Source organism: Salarias fasciatus, chromosome 15 (assembly GCF_902148845.1).
Source record: "Salarias fasciatus chromosome 15, fSalaFa1.1, whole genome shotgun sequence".
Taxonomy (NCBI): Eukaryota; Metazoa; Chordata; class Actinopteri; order Blenniiformes; family Blenniidae; genus Salarias; species Salarias fasciatus.
Window position 1 is genome coordinate 21,272,432 of NC_043759.1, and position 23,863 is coordinate 21,296,294.

Below are 23,863 nucleotides of genomic sequence, written 5' to 3' on the forward strand. Positions count from 1 at the left end.
TACAGGCTTGAGAAGCGAGCATGTTTGGAGTACCCCCACCCCTCCCACCCACCCCCACCCTCCAACCCTTAATCACTCAAGGTGCACGCTCACATACAAACACACACATTGATTTGCCTATTGATCTCCCCAGTTCTCTCATGCGCCGCCCGAGCGGTGTGTATTTCACGGCGAGCACGCGGACCGGGGAACTTGGAGGTCGGCGCTTGTTGTGTGTGTCGGGAGCAGGAATTTGAGAGCCAAACAAACGGCAGCGCCATCAGTCTCAGTAATTGAGTTATACTTTCTTATTTAGTTCAGTGGGCTGCTGTGGAAACTTTGTGTTTTGTTTTTGGGGGTTTTCAGCATTTTTGGTGTGGGTTTTTTTTTTTTTTTTTTGCATTTTGAGTTAAGCTTATTGACTCAGTGAGAGCCAAGGCCTGCTGAATTCAAAGCAGAGTCCTTTTTAATCTGCCACTGCCTCTGTGTTCATATGCAACCTATTTAGGGTTTGTTTTTTTGTGTGTTCTGTTTTATTTCAAGTGTTTCTTTTTTTTTTTTTTGTGGTCTTTGTTTTTTTAATGAGATGGACAAAATGCTCCGTATAAGGACTCTTAACACCCTGCAATCATGCCCGCCGGTTTGCTGCCCTGCTCTCTCAAAGAGCCCTTGATTCAATCTCGGCTCTTATTTCCTGGCGGGAAGCGTTTCCTGATGACCTGCTTTCTCCCCTCTCCTTTCTCCCATTGTCCGCCCCGGCCGTCCCCCTTTGTCCTCCAGGTGTGGCCGAGGTGATAGTTCTGGTGGGAGGGCGTCAGGCCATCGGGATGAACCAGCGATCCCTGACAGCGGTCACCTGTTTTAACCCCCAGAACAGTAAGTGGTACCCGCTGGCCAGCCTGCCCTTCTACGACCGCGAGTTCTTCAGCGTCATCTCGGCGGGAGACAACATCTACCTGTCAGGTGAGCCAAATTGTTCGCTCCGCCAGAGGGGGAGGACAAGAGAGGCCTTGAGATACTCGCCCTGCTGATGGAAATGTTCCCTTCCGGAAACTTCCGGGAGTCTTTTATTGGTGCTTTTTTTTTTAAACTTCAGCGCATTCCAGCGCTGTTGTGTTGAACTGGGTTTGAATGAATGCTTAGCTGAATTGGGTCGGTGTTGCTTTTTCTGAAAATCTATTTTACTGTTTTTGTATTGCACATTCAATAAGGTCAATACATAAAACCTTTAACTAATGAACATTTTATCAGTTTATTTACACCAGTTGCATGATTTTTTTTTTTTTCCCCCGGCGGTAGAAAAATGCGTAATTTAAGATCTTTTTCATCTAGTGCCAAGTTTTTCAACCGTTATATTAAACGTGATAAAGAGCTGCAAAGACTTTGCAGTGCATATCAATGCTGGAAAAAAAGCAGCAGAGCTCAAATGTCAGAGAGGTTGAAATCAGGCCGGTTCCACCTGTCGCTCCCCGTCGCCCGCTTCTCGTCTCCGGCTCCTAATCTGATGCCGCGTTTGATGGAATTGCAGGTGTGATTACCGTCGAGGTATCCCCTGATTTTTTTCCGTGTGACTAGTCTGTTTTTGCCTTTAAGCTTTTGTCGTGTCCTACATCTCTCTAATTCTTTAAAAGTTTCTTTGAACTTTTCAGAGCTAACTAGCTCAAGGATGCGATGTTGATCAGATCAGATGGACTAAAAGCGACTGTTTTTTTAGAGTTTCTAGCACACTAATTAGACATTTTAACCCCTATCGGGCCTTTATCTACCAGCTATCTCAGTTTCAGATGGCTGACTCTGAAATTTTCTTAAAATTTGATTGAAGTCTTCTATGACTTTTTTGTGATGATAAAGATAAATCCTGCAGAAACTTTCCAGATTTTTTTTGACATTTACCAAATTACATTTCTAATTAATCCCAGATACCTTATGGAAACTCTTCTTTTTAAAGTTGGCTACAGTGAAATGCAAAATAGAACCATTTAGATCCCATCATGAGTTCAGTTTACAATCATTTTCATTTCCTCTCGTCCACCTTTTCCAACTAAAACATCACACAACACAACCTAAATTGAAGAAGGTTCTCACTCGATCAGTTGTGTTGCGGCAGTGAGATTATTTTGTGTCGTTGTCTCCCTGACAGAGATAACATTGCTTGATTTTTTTTTTTTTTTTTGTTTGTTTCTAACATGGAGGACACTTTCTGTGTGCGGTCGCCACGACTGGACAAACTGAAGCCGCCCACATCGCCGCTCTCTCCCCGCGACCTTCCCTGACAGAGTTAAAGACTTTTTCTTAAAAAGATGTCAACCTCAAAGCTCGCTCAAGACTGCGGGCAACTTCAATGTCTTTCTTTCAAATCTTCTGTTTTTTTTGTGCTGACTGTCTCTCCTGTTTATCTTCCACTGGAGAGTTTTTCTGAATTTTTTGGGGGGTTTTATCTTCTAGCCGCTGTGTGTTTTGTTCCATAGTTTCACACACGCTCCGCTTTAAGTTGCTGCTCCAGAGGTGGTGGACCCGAATTCCCCCCTCCGTCGTCCATTTGTGCGAGAATCTCGCACGGTACTCAGACCTTCGCATCGCAGCGTGGAAATGCAGCACGATTTGTCCTGCGTGTTCCTTCCCTCTCCCCCTCTTTTCATATAAATGTAAATTTGTGTTTGGGCTTTGGAACGGGCCGGCGTGGGTCCGCCGGGAGTCAGGCGGCCGGTGGGGAAATCAAGAGTTGTTGCAGCTGGCCGGTCACGTGGCGGCGGCGGCGCGCGGCAAGCGGGGTCAGTGAGCCGCGGCCGGCGCTACACGTCCGGCGACACGGCGAACAGAGCGGCTTTGAAGGGAGCTGAAACATGCACAGTTTTCAGGGTTGGCCTGGTCTGACGTGTCAACACAGCGGCCAGCGGCTTTCAGTCAGCCCGGCTTGTACAAGTCCGTCATTGCGAGCAGGTTAAAAAAACAAATCACGCACACACACACACACACACACACACTCATATTTTATGTATTTTACCGTGGAGGCAGGACAAACTGCCCATTGCAAAGTTTTAACATTCAGGAAAAATATTTTTGCATTAAGTTTACTTTAAAACACTCTTTATTTTGTTGGGCTAAATTAGTGTAATAAACATGCATACTTTTTTTTTGGGAAAGGGAAAGTAATTTCACACATTTGCAAACTGCCCCCTGCAGGTTTGTGTTTAACACATGTTGGTCAATTTGACCCTTCAGTGAGAAAACACGCTGCAGGGGGGGAAGAGGCATTAAACTCACACCACAGTTAATGTGGCTGCTTTTGAACTCTGTGGGGGGAAAAAAATAAATAAAATAAAATAGTGGAATTATTTTAATGAAGGAGTTATTATAAACGAAACCTGATCTGTGAGTAATGGAAAACAGGAAAACACTAAAGGTTAATGAAGTTGAAATTAATTGGGCTGAATGTTATTGGAAGAAGAACAGCTTCGGGATGGCTGACTTGTGAAAAAAATGAATAAAGTGATTTAAATGGACACATCTGCATCAATTTAAATCATTTTATTCGTTTTTTTTTTCTCACATAGGAACATGACGGAGGATTATTAATTTATCAGACCTATGAAATCTTCACCATTTTAATTATTCAGACAAACCTTACTCCACCTTACAAGCAAGTTGCCAAAAGCTAAAGGTGTTCCCCTGAAATGATGAAATAAAACTCAGGGAATCATAGTTGTAATGTGAAAATATCATGTTTTTATTATTGCATTGCTACCAGACAGTGCCCATCGGCACCTCACTGCCTTCAGGCATGTTTACTCCAGCCAGTCATCATTTATTAAAACTATTATTATTCAGGAAGTTTCTAACAAGGTCGATGACCCCTTCTCTGATAGAGTATATTTACCGCTGCTCTTTGAATTACCCTTAATAAATCTACATCTTTTGTTGGAGAAAGGTTCGCTGTCTCCTCCAAACAATGACATGAAGTTTCTGTACTTAACTATTGAGTGTCTGATCCAAACTAATCATCCATGAACCATCTATGGATCAAAATGACGCCAACGCGCGCCGCCCCTCCTGAAGCGAAATGCCTTTTTCACAGGATTCTTCATATCATGTCCTCCTAGCCACCTGCCAGACTCACTGGAATCCCCGTCCTTTCGTGTGTCTCAGGGGGGACGGAGTCGGGCGTGATGGTGGCCGACGTCTGGTGTTACATGTCTCTGCTGGACAACTGGAACCTGGTGTCCCGGATGACCGTGCCTCGCTGCAGACACAACAGCCTGGTGTACGACGGCAAGCTGTACACCATCGGGGGCCTGGGGGTGTCAGGAAACCTGGACCACGTCGAGAGGTAAGAGAAACTGGGCTGACGTCAGCGCAAAGCCCGTCTTTCACACCACAAACACCTACAAGGACTCCCAGCTGGCGGCTGCAAAGTTGCTAACGGTTCCGAGCGCGATCCGAAGGCCCTCTCCGAGACAATCCTGCAAAAACCCTACAAAAGCTGAGCGATCCAGTTTGACCAAATAAATATTCACAGTGCACAGCGAGAAGTGGCAGATGGCGTGGCGTGCAGCGGTGTGCTGCAGCATATTGCAAAAGTGGTTGGACAGGTTTGTTAGCATTTTCTGCGAGAGCAAAAGGTGCAGAGGAATGAATTGGAGCTGGAGCATATTAAATGGTCACAGCTGTGAGTGTTGTTGTGGAGCGACAGAGCGCCTCTTACCTGTTTGTGGATGAGTGAGAGGATTTGCTTTCACAGATCAGAGTGGCGCACTGTGTCTGATTCCATCCACTTCAACATCAACACATCACCAACACTTCATTTGAAGGTCGCACACTGTGGCCTATTCAGCCAGGTGTTTTCTTCTGCTTCTTCTACTTCTTCTTTTTTGTTTGCTCAAACTATTTGGCATAAAAGCACTCCTAGAATACGTTGTCTCAGTGTAACAGATTCTCTGTGGCACTAAACAGGAGCAGACATTTTCCAGATTTAATGGTTGTTTGACTGTTTTTACAAACACTGTCCACCAGTCCATATTTTTCCCTCTAACCTGGGTGGACGAGTGTGTGTTAGCAGAGAGAGAGAGAGAGAGAGAGAGAGAGAGACGGGGCGAGCTCCCCCTGCACCGCAGAGCAAGATTAACCAAAGCAATCAAAAGAGCATTACTGAGTATATTAGAGCAGGCCGCTGCCGCTCATTACCTAGGAGCTCAATTGATCTCCAAAGCTGTTCGCAATGCACAACAGTCCTCAAATGAAACAGCCTAATTTGATATTTCCCCATAATGCTGCCACACAGTGTCGTTATGACAGGGGGTAGATGGAATATTTGCCCCGTAATGGAAATGCATTTGATTCCTCCGTCTCTGAGCTGCTTAATTTGAGAGCTTGCCGATGTATCTGGGGCATTCATGGCTGCAAAGAAATCAGCGTTTCACAGTGTGATGTGTGTTTGTTTGTGCCTCTCTGCCCCGTGTATGTATGTATGTGTGTGTGTGTGTGTGTGTGTGCGCACACATCTCTGAGCTTCTCACTGGCCCCCAGCAACTGGACTCGATTATCAGCGCTGTAAAACTTTAACCTACTTTGCCTCTCTCCAAGAACGACCAGAGGCCTCCTCTGCTTGGCATCCCTGCCCCAGTGCCGGAGTCGGGAGGGAGGGCTGCTCAGGGCTGGGGGAGAACAAACCCGCACACACCAGAAGAAAGCGCCGGACTTGAAAAATGCATGGCGCCCGGGCTGAAGCAAAGCGTTTGTAACACGGGGTCAGGGTTGTTTTCACCGGCCTTATCATGTAAAAGCTAACAGGTCTCTGAAGCTGTTTGGGTAAATTGTCGGAGCAGTCAACAGGCTTGTTTCCAAGCAACCCGGGCTTTTATATTGTGTTTTTTCAGAAACCACCAAGAGGGGCAGGAGTCAAAACCAAGTCGAAGGACTAAAGACTCAATAATCCAGGAATGAATTGCTTAAATATATGGATGTGTTTTCTTGTTTTTTTTTTTTTTTTTTCTCTTCATGATAATGATCCCAGATGTATTATTCATAGTAGAGATTTCCATTTGAAATGTGCTATTTTGTGTAATCTAGCATTTTCTAGCAGGCTGAATGTGTTGACCTGCTGTGAAATGCCTTTAGCATAACTTTGCTTCCCAAATGTTGATTAACCATCATTTATGCGGAGTCTGTCGAGGTTGTCAGCTTTCTTCTGAGGAATAACACAAGAACGTTAAACCTTGTAAATATTTAGATTCCTTTCTTCAAAAAAAAAAAAAAAAAGAAAAGACTTTATTTAGTCGGAATTATATCTGCAGAATTTATCTGCTTTGGATATCTTGTGATTTTTTTTTTTTTTTTTTAGGATGAAGCTGAAAGCTCCTCCTCAGGCGTAAATACCCCTGTTGGAGCCGTGATACACATTTATACCTCTGAGCAATATTCCTGTCACATAAAGAAGCCCGGATTTTAAATAGGCTGAGCCGCGAGAGCTCCTCCTCAATAGCCACATATCACTTTGCGAGTGTAATTTGTCTTTTGGAAAGTAAGGTCAGGAGGGAAATAGGTGACAGCGGAGATAACTGTAATTGCTTGTCTTTGTCACCCGCTACAAAAACCACGTCGCCGGAAAGTTGATTAATCCGCTTATTAACAACAACTTCTCGCGGATGCGCTCTCAGACCTCACAGCAACACTTTCACTGGCGTTAGCGATGGAGTTTACATGAGGCCAGTTTATTTTTAGAACGCTTCGAGGGTGAAGCTACTTGAGAGAAAAAAATCTTACTCATGATATGGATTATTTTCATGTTTCCGTGATAAAATCAATCCTCAAATGTATGTTTTGATCAAGTAATTAACAGCACTGACTTCTTTTTATCATGATTTATCTCAGAGAGAAAGAAGTTTCCCCCACTACACACACACACACACACACACACACCCCAGGAGGACGCCTGCGAGTTAAACCTTGTCAAAAGCCGTGCGTGAAAAAGAAACTCTTCCATGCAAATGATGAAACTGATGACTTTCTGGCTGCGATCCATCTTCCCGAGGCTTATTAGTGACAGGGAAACAACAATTTGATCAACAATTTTCCGTCATCAGTAAAATAAATAGAATCTGTAATTCCACGTAAATGCCTTTTCTCTCAATCTTGTTTCCACCGCAGAGACGAGGTTAGGAAAATTACTGTTGTTAGTTCTCCCCTGTAATAAGTCACATAAATTATACCTCAACTATGTTTTTCTCTTTCTTCATTATGAGTTTCCTTCTTTCAATAAGTGCGTAATTTATCAGAAGCCTTCCATCTTCACGCTGCTCCCACCTTAATATCCTGAAGAAAATGTCTTATTTACCTCTCTGTGACCAAAACGTCATCTGAATCCTGTCATGCATTGAAAGAACTGTGTGCCAAATGTGTCAGTGAACACACATATCGTGGTTCGAAACCGCCCATATCGATCCTGAGGATGCTATCTATAGCTAATTTCGCAGGAGTTATGCGTCGGTCTGTTTTGTATCGTCTCCACTGAAGCGATGAAACTTGTTGTTTTGGCATCAGGACCGCTGTCACGGCGATTATTAGGTTATTTTGGTGACCTCTGTTGTCATGTGAGGAACCACATCGCAGCTGTGAGAGCACATACATAGAAACCGCTTATTGGATTTTACAAAAAAAATAAATAAATAAAAGGAATTCAGGGTAATAAAACCGCTGAGAAAAACCACTAACCCTGCCTTTTGATATAGAGACGAGAAACTAGCCACTGTTTTCTGTTTTTTTTTTTTTTTTTACTCAGACCTCTGTGAGATCCGAGCAGCTCGCAAACCTTGGATGGATTTTTCAGTGTAACTGACTATCTTTTCTATTTGAGCTTTTGCGGCGCTGTGTTGCGAAGCTGTATTTTCCGTTTGTGGTTCTGGGGAGCCTCGTGAAGCTACACGGGAGCAGATTATCATTTTAACTGCGCTTTTTCTCAGGCGAGTCTTAAGCCTTCCTCCATCCATCTTCTCTCCCCACTTTAGTCACTTTAGCATGAAAACAAACTTAAAGCTTCAAGTGAATACCTAGACAATCACAGGGAGAACATGCAAATCGAATAAACCGAGGCCTTGACTGGAAATCATACCCAAATTACCTCATTAGGCGAGAGTACTCACCGCTAAGGCGCCGTGCCGTTCATTACGAAAGCCTTCGGCAGTATAAACGGTACGAAGGCACACTTTGAGGCTTAATGCTATACGTGTGTTTGTTTTCCTGAGGAGGAGTGGAGCTCTTTCGAAGATTAGGGAGGATTTGAGAACAACGGGCAGCTGGTCCAGTCGAATCGACTCAAAAGACAGGTGCCGTAAATCGTACACAATCTCAGCAGCTGGGCAAAGAGCTCGACGGATTAACAGCCGCAACTTTATAAGACTCATGAAGACAAGTTTAATTCCTCAAATTAGTTTTTTATATGAAGGCGCCGGCCAGAAGCACTTTCAGAAAGATTACTCTTCTGAAAGTTCAACCTCACACGACAACTGTTCTCACTATAAAATCCATAAAGCTGATGTATTTTGTTCTTATTTTTTCAGTTTGAAGCCCTCTTCAAGACCTGCGTGTTTCAAAACCTTTTAGTTTTATTTATTTTCACAGCTATGAACTAAATAATGGCTCACTTTTTAGCCTTGGCATCCTACGCACGGGTGGCTGAAGTGTGCTTCTGCATACATCGATAGCACTTCTTTGACCTTGGGAGTTTGTTTTTTGGACGAGTCTGCATATGAATTACTTTCACGGGTCGCGCAAGAGAAAACTAGACACAGTCGCAAATGAGTGAGAACCAGTTTTTCCGGCCACTTCTGAAGGCATTTGTTCATATCTGCTTTTTGATGAATGAGCCCATTAGCCGCTGATCCTTTATTTTTGCAGCTAACTGCCACATTTGGCAGGTATTACTGGGCTGTAAGACGGGTTGGCTCCGCCGCCGCCCGCCCGCCCGCCCGCCGCGTGGCCAAAAACTCTAAAGATAGTGGTGACTTCAACAGGGAGGCAGCCAGGCCACAGCAGGACAAAATCCTGCCCATTGGAGATAAGGGAGCTGTTACTGGAGCCTTTCGTTTTCCCCTCTCTCTCTCTCTCTCTCTCTCTCTCTCTCTCGTTCTCTCTCTTTCATTGCCTCTGCTCAAGTAGGAAGCGCCGCACACGTCTGAAGTCCAGTTGTAATATGGAGGGTTAATAACATTGAGGAATCATTAGTCAGCGGATGTGAATGGCTGCCTGGTTTCGTATGCAGACGGCTCCTGGAGATGGTGTCTGAAAGCGGAGGGAATTGCATTGAAATGACGACGACGGCGAACGGCGAGGCCCGATTTGCTCCACTCACAGATTGATTGACGCCGAGATTGTTTACACACGCGGCCGGCCTCTTTTTTTTTTTTCTTTTTTTTTTTTCCCCCATTATGCACGTGTCTGCGTTGCTCCTCATTGTCCCTTAAGTGCGTGTGCATATGTATGCCTCTATAGGTGTTTTGTTTGCCTGTCGATCAGCTGCGTACGTCAGCCCGGGTCTGCCGCCTTCCAGCGCCGGCTCCCAGCGAACCGACGCCTCATTTGCAGTCCTCCCCTCCGCTCCCCATCTCTCCATCCATCTCACCGAGGGTTTCACGCTTCTAACCGTGAAATTCACCCACATTCACAATTATGTCTTCAATCAGAGCCATCTGAAAGCTGGTAGGATGCAGCCTTTCTTCGGGAGCGGCAGGAGGTCCGAATCAGCGCTCGGAGGACTGAGTCAGGCTTATTCGTCTCTCCGCTCTCGACACTAATGACTGACAGATTTTTAGAGATGGGAGCAGTCAAGTTCGGGAGGCTTTTAACTTGCAATCAGGTACCCTGGGCCTGCACGCTCCTCAGCATGTTGATCCTTCGGCAAACCAATATGATTGCAGATATTGAATAATTCATAGATGTCTAATGATGTGTCAATCACAGATGGTTTTGTTTTATTTATCGCACACTATACGCAGGTTTGCGCGTCCTCCGAGCTCTATAGCAAGTTAATATTGCATGAAGACTGTTAGCGATAGGACACTGAGTACAGCAACTAGCAACTGCTCATCGGGGATGTTGTGCAGTTTCGCTAACTACTCTGAAGGAAAAATAAAATGACCTTTTTAATGGCTTGTGCTCCTGTAAAATCTGTGCTGAAAGCTTCGCTGTTGTTTGTTTTTCAGACTCGCTGACATTTGTTGTTGTTGTATAAGCATCTCTGCACTTTACCACTGTTTGCTATTATTCAGGCATCAGTTATTGAGTGCTGTGGGGGTCAGGGTTGTTTTTTTTTTTCTTTTTTTTGGTTTGTTTTGTTTTTTTTTTTTCCCAGGCTCTGTGAGGGTTTTCCACTTCCTCTCCAGCGCTGAGCTTTACCTTGACTTAACCAAAGCTTTCATCTGACTCTTAGCAGAACCTTTCTCCATATATTTCACAAGTTTTACTTTTTTCCTGCCATACTTTTTTTTTTTTTTTTTTTTTTTTTGCCCAGCATAATGGGCATGATTCAGGAATGCCGGCCGGGCCTGATGCAGCAGGCCGGCCGTATTGCCTGGCCGACCTTGCAGAGGTGCATTCAATGGCTCCCGGGAAATTTCATCAAGCCGAGCATGACCAAGAACATACAGAGAGATGGAGATTCCAGCGGGGGGTTTCATCACACCGCACGCTGGGCACAGCTGAAGTCTTCAGTGGGCTGCTCCGTGAACTGACAAGTCCTTAAGTACATGATATCCGCAGGTGGTGAGCACGCTGAGCTGCCAGTCACCCAGAGAAAGGTCCAATACTGGAGGACACCGGGGGTGATAGAGAAGTTGCATCAGCCTTATTGAAGGAATGAGCTCCGGTTGTTGGGTGAGAAGCACCGAGGCAGGGCGCGAGGGCGCTCTTTTGTTTCTGCAGGAGAGAAAGAAGCCGTCATGCAGCCGAAGACGGGCGATCATGGCGGTTTTGTTCAAGAATTTCCTCCGTGTGAACATTCAGTCCTGCACAATGATAGAGAGCTTCCTTTGTCCACTCCAGCTTTCTGCCCAACAGCACTCTCTTTTGGAGATATTGGGGAAATAACTGGCAGAGGCAATGACGCTAATAACAAGAGAGTATCCCGCAGCTCTGGAGCCCCAGGTGTTCAGGACCCTGCAGCGAGCCGGTCAGAAGAGAGGGAAGGCGAAGAGAGGAGGTGTGAGCCGGGAGAGGACGGCGGCGCCGGGCCGAGGAGATGAGAGAGCACTGGAAATGCGGCCGCCCCAGGTGGCCCTGCGAGCTCCACACCATCAGTCACACCAGAACCAATGGGCTCATGTGAAGACGCGCTCTCTCTCCTCTCCCGGCTCCTCCAGCAGCATCGCCGCGCCAGATGATGAAGCGATGGGCTGTTGTGCATGTCTTTTATGCTTCCCAGTGTGGATTTGTTTCCTGGGTCAGACGGAGCCTGGGGCTCATTTGGGCGTGTGTGTGTGTGTGTGTGTGTGTGTGTGTGTGTGTGTGTGTGTGTGTGTGTGTGTGTGTGTGTGTGTGTGTGTGTGCTGCCAGCCCCCGGTAGCCACGCAGCACGACGCCGTGATCGGGGGACAACAGACTCTTCCAGAGCCCCCTCACTGAGGCAGTTCCCCCCCCGCAGAGCTAATCCCTGCTCCTCGGGATTAAGCAACTTCACAGCACCGGCCCCTACTGCGCTGTCAAAGCATCGGCTCACCCTCCGACTCCACCGCAGCCTGCACCATCCTCCCCCCCCCCCCCTCCCCCCTCCCCCCAGCGTTCACACACCCTCATCAGCCCTCTGTCTTTACCCCGGCGTCTCCCCCCCCCCCCCCCTCCCAAATGTCACTGTTGATTCCTCTCTTCTCAAGTCTTCCTCTTTGTTGTCTCGCTGCTTCTGCATTTGCAGCGAATGCTGTTTACGTGTTTCTAGCGCTTCCTCAAACCTGCAGCAGCAGAGTTCAGGGAATTCGATCGTATGTTTAGCTGAATTTAAATTCAAATTGGAAAATCAATCACGGAAAAGTCCTGAAATCTTTTAGAGCTGAGGGACCATCGTTGCTGCAAGGGTTATTGTGAAAGCTGTATAGTTCTTTTTATGAGAAAACCTTAGCAGTTTTTGAAATACGTGATCATCTGCTGTTTCTTGAAAGTACCTGTACTTGAAGAATTTTGAGGCGGAAGTGCTTTGAACCACTGCTTCCAGTAATCAGCAGGATTAGGCTGTTTTTGCCAACATGGTCTCAAAAATATCTGCTTTTTTTTGTTGTGTGTTGCCAAAAAAAGCAGCATTTCCCTGTCCGTTGTGTACCGGACGTGCATGCGCAGTCTCTTCCCAGCTCCAAACAGGGTCTGCCACATCTTTCAGCCATTTGAAGACTCTGGGGGGAAAAGCGAGTGGGCTCAAATCAGGCAAATCATCACATCTCTCTCACTTATTTCTCCCTCAGCATACCTCCCAGTCCTCTCCTCCTCTGCGGTTTCCTTCTTTTAAACACCATCTCCAACCTCTTCTCCTGCGCCTTCTGTCCCATTGCTCCCTGTCTGTGTCTTCACGGCGCTGATTAGGTGGGCAGGGGGGATGATGGGTGTATTTGGGGCCCCGCGGGGCCGCCGGTGTCGCGTCTGCCTGACATGCTCCAGCAAAGACACCGTCTCCTCTTCATTGTTGTCTAATGGGGCGCCGGGGTCTCGGAGACATGGAGGTGCACGGCACAGTGGGTGTGTGTGTGTGTGTGTGTGTGTGTGTGTGTGTGTGTGTGTGTGTGTGTGTGTGTGTATGTGTGTGTGTGCGTGAGACAGTTAGAGGAAACCTCGGCGAGCGGCTGCAGGTGTGCTGGAGGACGATATTAGGAAAAGGCAGAGCGAGAGAGCGAGCAGGTAATGAGTAGTGCGAGCCGTATGCGCCTCTGCCTCCTTGATAAACGACGGGCTGGCACTTCGGACAATTTTCAGCCTTTACCAACCGGCAAGCCATTTTTCTCTCACCATTTTCCTGCTTGTGCACCTTTTTCCTCTGATCTTTTTTCTTCTTTTTCTTTTTTTTTCTACCTCCACCTTCAATCTTTCACTTTTCAAGCCGTACTCACCAGTAATACAGAAAAGCACTTCTGTCAACCATTACTTTGAATCTTATCAAACTGATGCGCGGTCGGACCTTCGCTCACTGGCATGGGGGTCGAGGAGCGCCGGCTGCTTTTTCCGCCGTCGGGATGTGACAGATGCCGCCATGACGGCTGGCACTCGGTCCTTCGTCTCCGCTCAGGAGGAAGTAACAGCTGACCTTTAGAAAGCGCCGTCCTGGCAAGTGTACGCGATATCCAGACCCCGCACCTCCCCAGCACCGAGGGAGGGATTGACTCTGGAGGTGGGAGTGTGAGCTGTTATATATAGACTTGTCCTGTGTGTGTGTGTGAGAGGTGTGTGTGTGTGTGTGGGGCCAAGGTGAAGGTGCTCCATTAACACCAAATAAGCACAAAAACAAGGCGATTTTCAGGTTTTGTATAGCTGTGAGTGTGTGTGCTTGTGTAGAGTTAGAAGAAGTGAACTGAGTTTATATAAGAACTGATGTTCGTGCTCACCCTGAAGTTTGCATGTTCTCCCTGTGTGGATGCATACTGTAGGTTTTCTCCAGGTAATTCAGTGGTCTCTCTGTGTCGGCCTTCTGAACCGGTGTGTCATTTCCTGTGTCTGAGTCATGCTCGTGCTCTTATAATAACTGGGAGGAGGGAGAGCCGCCACTTTCCAATGTTGTGAGATTCGTCTGAATGCAATTAGACCCGGAGCTTCACACTGGGAAAGCTTTCAGAGAGCTCCCAGGTCTGACTTCGCTCAATCCGGCATTGATTTGGTGAAAGTTAAGAATTGTAATTGCCCGTTTTCCATCTTAAACATGCTCTTACTCATAGATGTAAATTACGACACTCATTCTCTCCACTTTAGCGGGATGAGAGCTGCCGTCTGTAACTATTAACCTTCGCGCGGAAAGCGATCGCATGTTTGCAGCGGAAAACAAAGTAAATGTGCCCACTCCCGTGCTTCTTTCATTGAACTCTTGGTTAATGTTCAAGCTGGTTTGTCGGTTTTCTGGACTTCGGAGAGCAGAAACGAAGCAACACTGATTGCTTGTTTTGTTATTTTCCTATGATAGCTGTAAACTAGGATATGGGACCTTTCCAGATGCAAACTTACCCGGCTCTCAGCTCTCTGACAAAAGAGTCAACATCAGCATCATTGTCTCGAGCCCCCTCAGCATCAGCTCTCCTTTCGTCTCACTGTACCGTTTTGATTGCACGTCTCACTTTATAGCTCCCATATTAAATAAAAAAAAACCCAAACGAGGCAATCAGACATCAAGCTTTGGCTGCGCCCACTTTTTCTCTGCAATTTAGGTGTCAGTTTTAATTTCAACGCCTCCCTTTCTCCCAGGCTGGCGCGGCAGCCCCTCCGCCCCGTTACCCCCACAGTGCTGCCCTACTTGGCTGCGATCAACACGGGGGCTTACTTTGATAATGAAGTGGGTTCTCAGCCTTCCATCTCCCATCCAGTTTTGAAGAGAGCGGAGCAGTAATTGGTGTACGACCTACACCACCGACAGCACTCATGTCCCCTGTCCTACGTGACATTCCCATCCAATTAAATCTGCGTCTACTCACACACACACACACACACACTCATAAAGCTGCACACCCCTCTTTTTCTTGCCACGACTCCCTAACTTCTCTTCCTTATAGCCTCTCAAGGTGCCTTCTTCCTCGTTTGCACAAGTGCTGTACATTATATCTGCCGTTGATCTACATAACGGGATTGTAGTTTTAAAAACAAGCGGCCAGGTTGAGCGCCAAGGCAACCTGGAAACACACTGGCTCTCCGAATGAGTTCATTTTCAGGGATTATGGGTAAATCTGTGTGGCCAGTGGATGAATTGCTCCCTGTCTCACCAGGATTAGCTGAAGGTGACACGGAGGTGGCAGGTCTGCGTCCATCTGTGTTTGACTGCCGCGCCGCCGCGGTCTGCCGTCGGTGTGTGAGCGCATTTATTCGTGGTGTGTACGAGTATGTCTGTGTTATTAGCCTGGAATGTGCTGTAATCCATCAGAGGTAATGAGTTGTGTGTGTGTGTGTGTGTGTGTGTGTGTGTGTGTGTGTGTGTGTGTGTGTGTGTGTGTGTGTGTGTGTGTGTGTGCGCACGCCGGTGGATTCCAGCAGTGATGGCGGTGGAGTGCTTTTTTGTGCGCATGTGTGTCATTTGACTGACCTTGACTTCAATCTGTCAGATGAGCCGACTCCCAGGCCCTCCACACGGAGAGCGAGGCTCCATCAGATCCCCCGTATGTCACCGCACACAGTCCGTCAGATGTGTGTGTGTGTGTGTGTGTGTGTGTGTGTGTGTGTGTGTGTGTGTGTGTGTGTGTGTGTGTGTACCGCGAGCAAATAACACAGCAAGGCAGCGCCACCTTCCAGGCGAGCGCGCGAGAGTTCATAGAGGAGGCAGCAGGTCAAAGGTTAGAACGGCAGAAAACACTCGGGTCACAACCAGAAGGCCTCAAAATCTAGGTCAAATGGAAAGGTTAATAATCTCCGAACGCAAAATTGTTTTCATTTATCTTAAATTGTAGGAGTTCGGTTTGTCGGACGCCTGTACCGCTCAGTCCAAGCCAGGGTCACGGGGGCATGGAGGCAGTCCAGGTAGGCAGGGCGCACCCTGGACGGAGATACAGAGAGACAGTCACCAATTCACCTCAAGAAAAAAAACCGAGGCTCAGGGAAAACATGCAAACTCCGCAGCGTCTCCACTCCAAACGGGCTACAGTATATTTACAGTCTCACCGTGACTCCGAAACGCCTTCATCTCACGAAAACACAAACATTTCACATAATCTGTAAGGAAAGGTCACGGTTCGACGCTGTGGAGGAGCCCAGGCTTCCTCCAGAACATAAACAGCCCCAAGCTGCTCAACATGACCTGCATCTCTATAGACGCTCGGCTGTATATCGATACATGCGCCCAGTGCTGCTACCTGGTTTGTGTGCTGACAGACTAAAGCAACATTAGCGCCACGCTGCATGAGTCATTTAGAAAGCGGTGTGAAAAACGGTCAGCGGCGCATCGTGCTGGAAAGATTTTTGATCACGTATCACAGGAGAAGGCCCACAAAAGAGTGCCAACGTGGCAGAATTTAGAGCAGGACCTAATGGGCTAAAACTAAACGGTTTGCATAACTCTATATTTCCTGCTTCGAGTGGAAATGCTGCAAAGTCCGGCATGCAGGCTACATCGGAAGTGTAGAGTGTAACTTGCGCCAAAACTCAACAATGAATGACATTTCCGGAAGATTGAAAGCCTCACTTCTTTATGTTTCCACAAATTACACATGGCCTTGAGTCAACCCGCACTCAGGAATATGTTAGTTGTTCCTCTAATGTTTGAGCGGCAGTTTGCAGAAGCATATTATGCAGAGCTTTAAAGTAGAAAGCTGATTTCATGTTAATCTGTTGATGAGAGAAAGTGTATTTGCTTCCCCATAAAAAGCTGACATTTAAGGACCTCCAAAGCTCTGCGAGGGAATTTCAATGCAAAGCCTATCAACCATGCACCATACTGCTCTTTACTGGGAGATACAGTACATTTAGTGTATCAAAGCCGGCTAAGCACATTACCCATCTTTCTGTGACACATTGATAATTGGATGAGACTTAACTTTTTTAAATTAAATGAAGAAAAAAAAAAGTGAATTTCTTAGACAGGTCCACCAACTGCAGCTCCTGATCGATTACGGTCTATTCAAAATCCAGCCGCTGGATTTTTTTAACCTTGCATCGCCCGCCCGTCTCGCTCAGGATCGATTTTCAAATTCTTTTAATTGTGCATAAATCAGTTCACGGATTAGCACCTTTTTGACTGAGCGTATTCCAACCCGTGCTGCAAGATCATCAAATGCTTCTTTGTCGGGCCTTCCTGCAGTGATGCATAAAAAATAAGAAAACTTGTTGAAGCAGATTATCTGCCTTTTTATGAACCAAAATGATGAAATTCAGTAGATGTTCAGAAGGCCCCATCTGTTAGTAGTTTAAAATGAAGTTGAAAGACCTTTTTTTTTTATTTGAAACTATATAACCACAACACATGTGACCTGAACACACTCTGCAAACATCTTGTTTAGTTTCTAACCAGTGCAGCATCGAGAAAGGATGCATAATCTTTCATTTTTTTCCCCCCATGTTGAGATTGTCGTCAACCTTTTCCTGGATGTGTTTCTTGAAAGTTGCTCCATTTCATCCCACACACCGGTGTCGTGCTGAAAATGTAATTCCTCCAGTGTATTTACGCATAAAACAGACTTTACAGTGGAGTCGCAGTTAAACTTTCAGAATGAACCGCATTTATGAATTCTTAGATTCTGGAATATATTGAAGGAAACTAATTCTTTTTTTTTTTTTTTGGAAAACTTGTCTGGAGGGAATCTCTCAATCCTTACAAATTGTCAGAATATAACCTGAATTTCTCTAGCTAGTAGTTAAAAGTACAAATGTATGAGTGCATAAATGCAATCTGATCCAGTAACAACGAGGTGTTTTTCTTCTTGTCTTCACTAAAACGAGCCTTGAGAAAGTCCAAACTGGTTTGCGTCATCTGTTACATTAAAGCACGATTCCAGCCAGATCTGCTACCTGATAATGAAGCGGCGGGCATGTTGCCGAAGCAACGGGCTTCCTATAGGATGCAAATATCCGCGCATTTACATTTCAGTGCCGCGCCGAGCCCTCCGCCGACGTGCCGGGGCTCCGTGGATTTCACCATCAGACATTGATTAGCAACCCGGGGAGGAGGAACACAGGTACAAGCAGCTGTCACATGCGGAGAGAATCAACACGGGGAACGGGGGTGCATACAAACGAGTTCAAATTAGTTGTCACAAAGCCGCTGTTTTTGTTTTCATCTCTGACAATTTGGATTAGAGCTGTCGTTTGTGCAATAGAGCGGAGCCAAAGGTGAGCCTGCGCGTGTGTGTCAGTCCTGCTACATGGGTACATGTGCCGACAGATGAATAAGATAAGCTCCGTCTGCCGCTGTAAGCCGCCCTGGAATATAATAGAATAACACACCTATATGTGCATATATGCAAATTCTCATATGATTAATAGATCGGCCTGTTAAGATATAAACAGATATGCAGAAGCACAGGAATAAATTGTAATTATGATATGAGTGTAAACAACACCCAATGCGAATTTGCTGTTACTGTAACTAACTGTATACCTTCAGGCCCTGAGGCTATATTTAGAAATACACATATTCACCAGTAACCACAGTGTCGCATTGCATTATGTGATATTTTAATAAAAGGCGGGGAGAAAAAAAAGGGAGAGTTTCTTGATCTCTGGTGATTTCTGCTGCAGGTTTTCCCCTGAATAAATCCAGTAGAGAGTGAAACATGGGCGAGGACTGTGTGGCAAAGGCAAGGAGAGAACAGCGGCAGTGCAGAGACGTGTGTGTGTGTGTGTGTGTGTGTGTGTATTGGTGTGTGTGTGTTGCCCACCAGACAGCAGGGTGGTACTGGAGGTGTGGGCGCAGGCCTCACAGTTTGCGTGATGTGCTCTGACGCACAGATGGCAGCTGACACAACACAGATAGACTCTCACTCTGTCCTCACTCCCACTCCTCCTCTCCAAAATGGATGTTCTCCCTCACGTCGCTCGCCGCCGCACGCCTTCATCCTCTGACTTGACAGATGTACCGACAGACAGATTAACCCAAGAAATACGACTGCCGCTCACTTTATCCCCCCCCCACCCCACCCCCCAGCGCTCCCGTCCCCTGCCCCCCTCTCACCCCGTTTCCTCCTGTTTACCCGTCGCTCCTCTTTGGCCCGCCCGGCGGTCCCCCGTGTGTGAGCAACACATTTTGGATGAGACGCCAAGCAATATGCAAAGGAGCAGGAAGTCACAGTCGGGTGAATCCAAATGAACATCCATCCATCCATCGTCGCTATCAGCAGCTTCCCTTTGTGGAAACAGCCCACATGCACATTTCAGCGCCGCTCTGCACGTGTGGGCCAATTTCCTTTCAAATGAAAGTTCAGCACACAATTCAGCAACCTTTTTATTTATTTATTTTTTTCCCTGTCCGCCACCTGGACTGCACTGGACTTTTTTTTTTGCTCCAACCTCGCCTGCAAACGAGCATCTCGGATAAATGGGAAACATGTTAATGCGCGCCAGCGATGCTTATACCCGCGTGCAGATTGTTTGCAGGGCCGTCCAGGCTCGGGCTGGTTCACACAACAGCAGCCGTGTCTCCCTGCAGCCAAATCACAACCTCTCAGTTCATTACTTGTGACGGGAAACAGAGGGTTATGAGGGATTGATGGACTCTCTCTCTCACACACACACACACATGCTCGTGCCTTGGTGGCATTATACAAACCAAATCAGCTGCAGTTGAATGTGGCACAGCATGGGAATGCAAATGGACGTCGTCGGGGGATGTTTCAGGACTGTATGGACACGTCTACTTTTTCTCAACCCTTTCTACAACTTACAGATGTTCAAATGCTAACTAGTCATCCAGCAGATGAGGACGGAAACTTTCTCAGACAGTATGCTTTAAAGTTTGGGAAAGGAAATTAACTATTCATGGAAAAAGGTCCTATTGAGGGGGAACATGAAATGTGTGAGAAGTGGAGTCGGAGGCTGTATTTGCATGTATTGGGCTTCTGTAGCCACTTTATCCTAGTTAGTGTTGCACGGAGCTGCTCCAGCCATAAACCCGGGGTGTCAAATTCATTTTAGTTCAGGGTCCACATACAGCCCAATTTCACCTCCAGTGTGCTGGGCTGGTAAAATGGAGCCATAATAACCCTTACATTTTAACTTCTTCTTTTTTCCATTGTGCGGCGGAGTGTAGAAGTTTATAAAAAAGTTTGTTTTTGCAAAAACGGTTCACAATTAGCACCAAACAATAATACCGTTTCAGTGCACCCTTCCGATGCAGAATACAGTGAAATGTCTGGTATGATTCCTCCGTTGGTTTTTAATCTGCACAGTGAGACGTAGAAAGCGTCTCTCAGACTCTGCTTCAGATCGACAGTGTAACCACCAAAGTGATGGCAGCGTAACGCAACTGTCATTTTTCTAAACAGCACACAAAAATAAGAACCAGAGCGACGTGTGCATCGCTGCGCCTTTGATAACGGCAGTTTTGACAGAAGTAGCAGGAGTTTAATAGGTGTGCGGCGCCAAATGTCAGGGATTCCTCGGCGCCGCTCGGAGACGGAGCTCCGGTGGCTCCGTCAACCGCGATGGCCTTAACTCCCGGTGGCTGCGCACGGCCGTCCACACTTAAGGTTAACTAAATGTGCTCGACACACTCAGTTAATTAAGAGGCTTATTTCCTCTCCGCGCTGTTTGTGTGGCTTGCCTGTCACACCGCCGCTCCTCGCCATTTACTATCGACGGACAAGAGGAGCGGAAATCTTCAGCCGCTTAGTGACTCCTGCTTCCACCTGAATGCTGCTAAACATTTGTTTAAAGGTCACGAGAACCGCCAGACGTTGGAAAAATGTGTAATGAATGTATGTCAAAGCAGCAAAAGATATTGAATTTATAATAATGATAAAAGTTAAAAAGTTTCTCATTTGCTGGACTATTTATTGCTGAAATATGACTGATGATTCTTCCCTGAGAGAAATGCCGCCTGGCTGGGAGCAGATGTTGTCTTAAAACCTTTATATATCTTTAAGCGTCGATAGAGGAATTCCAGATGTGGAGTCTGCCCGGGTCACAGGCAATAATGCCGCCCCGCAGCGGCGGCGCTGGTGGCTCCTGAACTGCGCGCCGATAACAAGCCAGATGGTCCCTCGCCTCCCCCCGTCCCACGGCGCGCCGCTTCACTTTCCAAAATTAGTTTCAGATGTTGATTCGACTGACCACACTGACCACGGCTTTCCGTTTTGCCTCAGTCTGTTTTCCATGAGCTCTGACCCGCAGAAGTTTCTGAATCCCGGTCATGTGTGGATTATTTAACAGCTTTAAACTTGCGCTGCGTTTCCTGAAATGATCTTCATCTCACGCAGTGGTTTCGTTTAGCTGTCTCGATTCATTTTGAGACGCGTCCCTGGCAACAGTCTTGGCTAATGCACCCACAGATTATTAAATCCCGTTTTCATTCTGATTTTCAGAAGTGGAGCAGTAGGACGGGAAAAGGTGGGCTGTTTACCAGCCGTAATGTAATCTCCTCTGTGCTGCTGTCTGTCGCAGTTATTGCCTCCATTGGACATCTTAAAAAACTGTTTTGAATAAAGGAAAAGTTGAGCGATCCTTAAGCCTATCACAGTGTCCCCCTCCAGCTATAACAGCTAAAAATGCAAACCTCTTTACACCCTCAAGAACGCGGCACTTTGAATACGAGCTGCCAGTTTTTCTTCTTCTGAAATAAGGTGGATTTACCCATACGACTCTATTTCTCTCCTCTTCTTCTCTTTTTTTCTTTCTTTTTTTTTTTTTTTTTTTTTTTTCTTTTTCAGTCCACATTGAAGTGCGCACATGTATCTGAGGGTGTGTGTGGGCAGCGGAGGAGAATGAAAGAGAGACACAGAGATAGTGTTCACGGGAGTGAGATAGATAGCTGGGGTGTTGCGGGGATTAATGCGAGTTTGTAACTTAAGGGCATGAGTTGCTGCTCGATAGAATCTAGAGCATCAGCTTCTCTCCGCGGGCGATGAGAGCATTTCGTTTTTTTTTATTTTTAAAGCCAACTTCCATTGCATTCCAGTTTGCACACAGTTTTTTTTTAAAGGTTACAGTGCTGTGGTGTAAGCATGGTTAGCAGCTTGAATGAACCTGGAGTTTGTCGGAGTGTCTTCTCCTCTTTGTGTACCTTCATCCACGCCTCACTGTTTGGATCTCAAGGCTTTTTAACAACAAACTGCGGAGAATATTGTGTCGATTGTCGAGCAGTCAGTGTTTGTATGCCGAAGCCGTGTGGTTGTAACTGCAGCGTGATGCAGCTCTTCTGCCTCTTAATGGATCTTTTTGTCTGAGTTGAGGTGTATGGAGCCCGAGTGGTTTTGTTATCTCAGTGAGGTTTTTTTTTTTTTTCCCTTTCCTTTCCTCCACCTAGCTCCCATTTTGCTTTTCTCACTCTATAAATGCTGTAGTTTGTATCTCAGGGGAAATGATACATGTCAGTATCTCAGTGACTGGCAGCTCATCCATTATAGTTTATCTCATGCATGTGGAGAAAGAAAGAAAAAAAAGAGGAGAAGCGTGGTTTATCATCCCCACCACCCTCCAGTTAACCATATTAGCGAGCCGGCCCGGCGCCTTGGGCGCCTTTCTGATGATTAGATGGCCTCGCTTGAGTATTTTGGAGACGGCTCGTCTCTGAGCCGTGTGGTCAGAGACGGGGTTGAGCGTGGTCAGCGGCGGCCGGCGGAAGCCGCTCAACAGCTATTCCAGTCGCCCGGTGCATCGCAACAGCATGTCCCGCCTGATTGAAGCTCTGGTCGCCGTTCCTTGCAGCATGTTGATGCCGCAGCTGCTCGGTAATCAGGAGAAAACACAAGCAGAAACACACACACACACACACACATACGCACACATGTTTTCATGCCTTCTGGGGACGTTGCGTTGGCTTGCGTTCAATTCCTGCAGATCTGCTTTAAAGACATGGCTGCGTTCAGATCTGCTGCCTTCAGACGACGCAGCAGCGTGTGTGGAAGCAGAGAGGACGACAAACAGCTGACACACACTTATATTTATGTTATTTGTTGCCATATATGTTCACTTTCAAGTTAAAAATCTCACTTTTTTCCCTCATTTGTTGTTTTGATTGTTGTAAGAAATCATGACAACTTGAAATTCTTATCGGTAAAAATGATCTCTTCCCTCCATGCATTGCTTTTCCAAACCATAACCATCACCTTAATCTACCATTAAATGTGTCTTTTTTCCTCAGAACTGAATGCCTTTCCCACTGGAAGGACTAGTTTCCATAATGTGAGCGTGCAAATAGATTTAGAGCCCCATAACAGCATCAAATACACATCTGCATGCATGCACGGCTTTTAGATGCATAATGCCAGCGAGTCAATCCAGCGGCGGCGGCGGCCTGCATTTGGGCTGACGCTCTACCTCCTGCATTAATTTCGGCAGCGTGCGACTCAGATGTATGTTTCCTTGTTAATGTTACAAAATGACAGGCCCCGAGGGCCAATATCTGCTTATGCGGCGCTCGTTCTCTGCCGGCGGGGCTGAGTTGACGTCACCGCCGAGTGACACATCTGAGGCTGGCGAGGACGCCGCGCAGACGACGCATCGACACACACACACACACACACGTCTTTAAAGCGGGAGGCAGAGATGGATTTCTGAAAATCATTAGTTGCATTTATCTTCCAGCACGCTCTCCAGATCCTCAAGACTCTCGGGATTATAAATTCGTCTTAAATCTGATTAACATAACTATTTGGTGTAAATTATACAGAAGATCAGGGGTCCTGATTGAAACACTGTCATGGCGGAGCGACTCTGCCGCGGCTGTTTAACTTGGAGAGGGTTTAATACGCCGCGGTCCTCAGGGATCACGGTCCTCAGCAGAAGATCACAGGGCCCATCAGTTTGCAGGGTGGAAGGAAGAGTCAGGCTGACGGCACAGAACATAAATACAATTCCAGATGACCTTCAGGTCAGATCTGATCAATTTTAACTTGAATTGAAGACGTAAAAGAGCCATAGCTTCATACCCCAAGAACAAATTTACATTCCATACCGAAACATTTCTCTCCTAGTGGCTGTTGTTTGTCAGCAAAAGAGCGAGGTAAGAAAACAAGGAGCAATCAGCTGATGTGACGAGCGCCCGCTGTTTGAGACATTATCCCATAATGCACTCCTCTGA

General features: G+C 46.5%; 1 protein-coding gene across 2 annotated transcripts in view; it reads left to right on the plus strand.

Annotated features, from left to right (window-relative positions):
* The window catches only part of klhl29 (kelch like family member 29), a 223,042-nt gene that overhangs the window by 179,723 nt on the left and 19,456 nt on the right, over positions 1–23,863 (plus strand). For both annotated transcript variants that reach the window (XM_030109884.1, XM_030109885.1), the window contains 2 exons: positions 760–942; positions 4,126–4,306. In XM_030109884.1, coding sequence (XP_029965744.1) covers positions 760–942; positions 4,126–4,306 — 364 coding nt within the window. The remainder of the gene's footprint in view (positions 1–759; positions 943–4,125; positions 4,307–23,863) is intronic.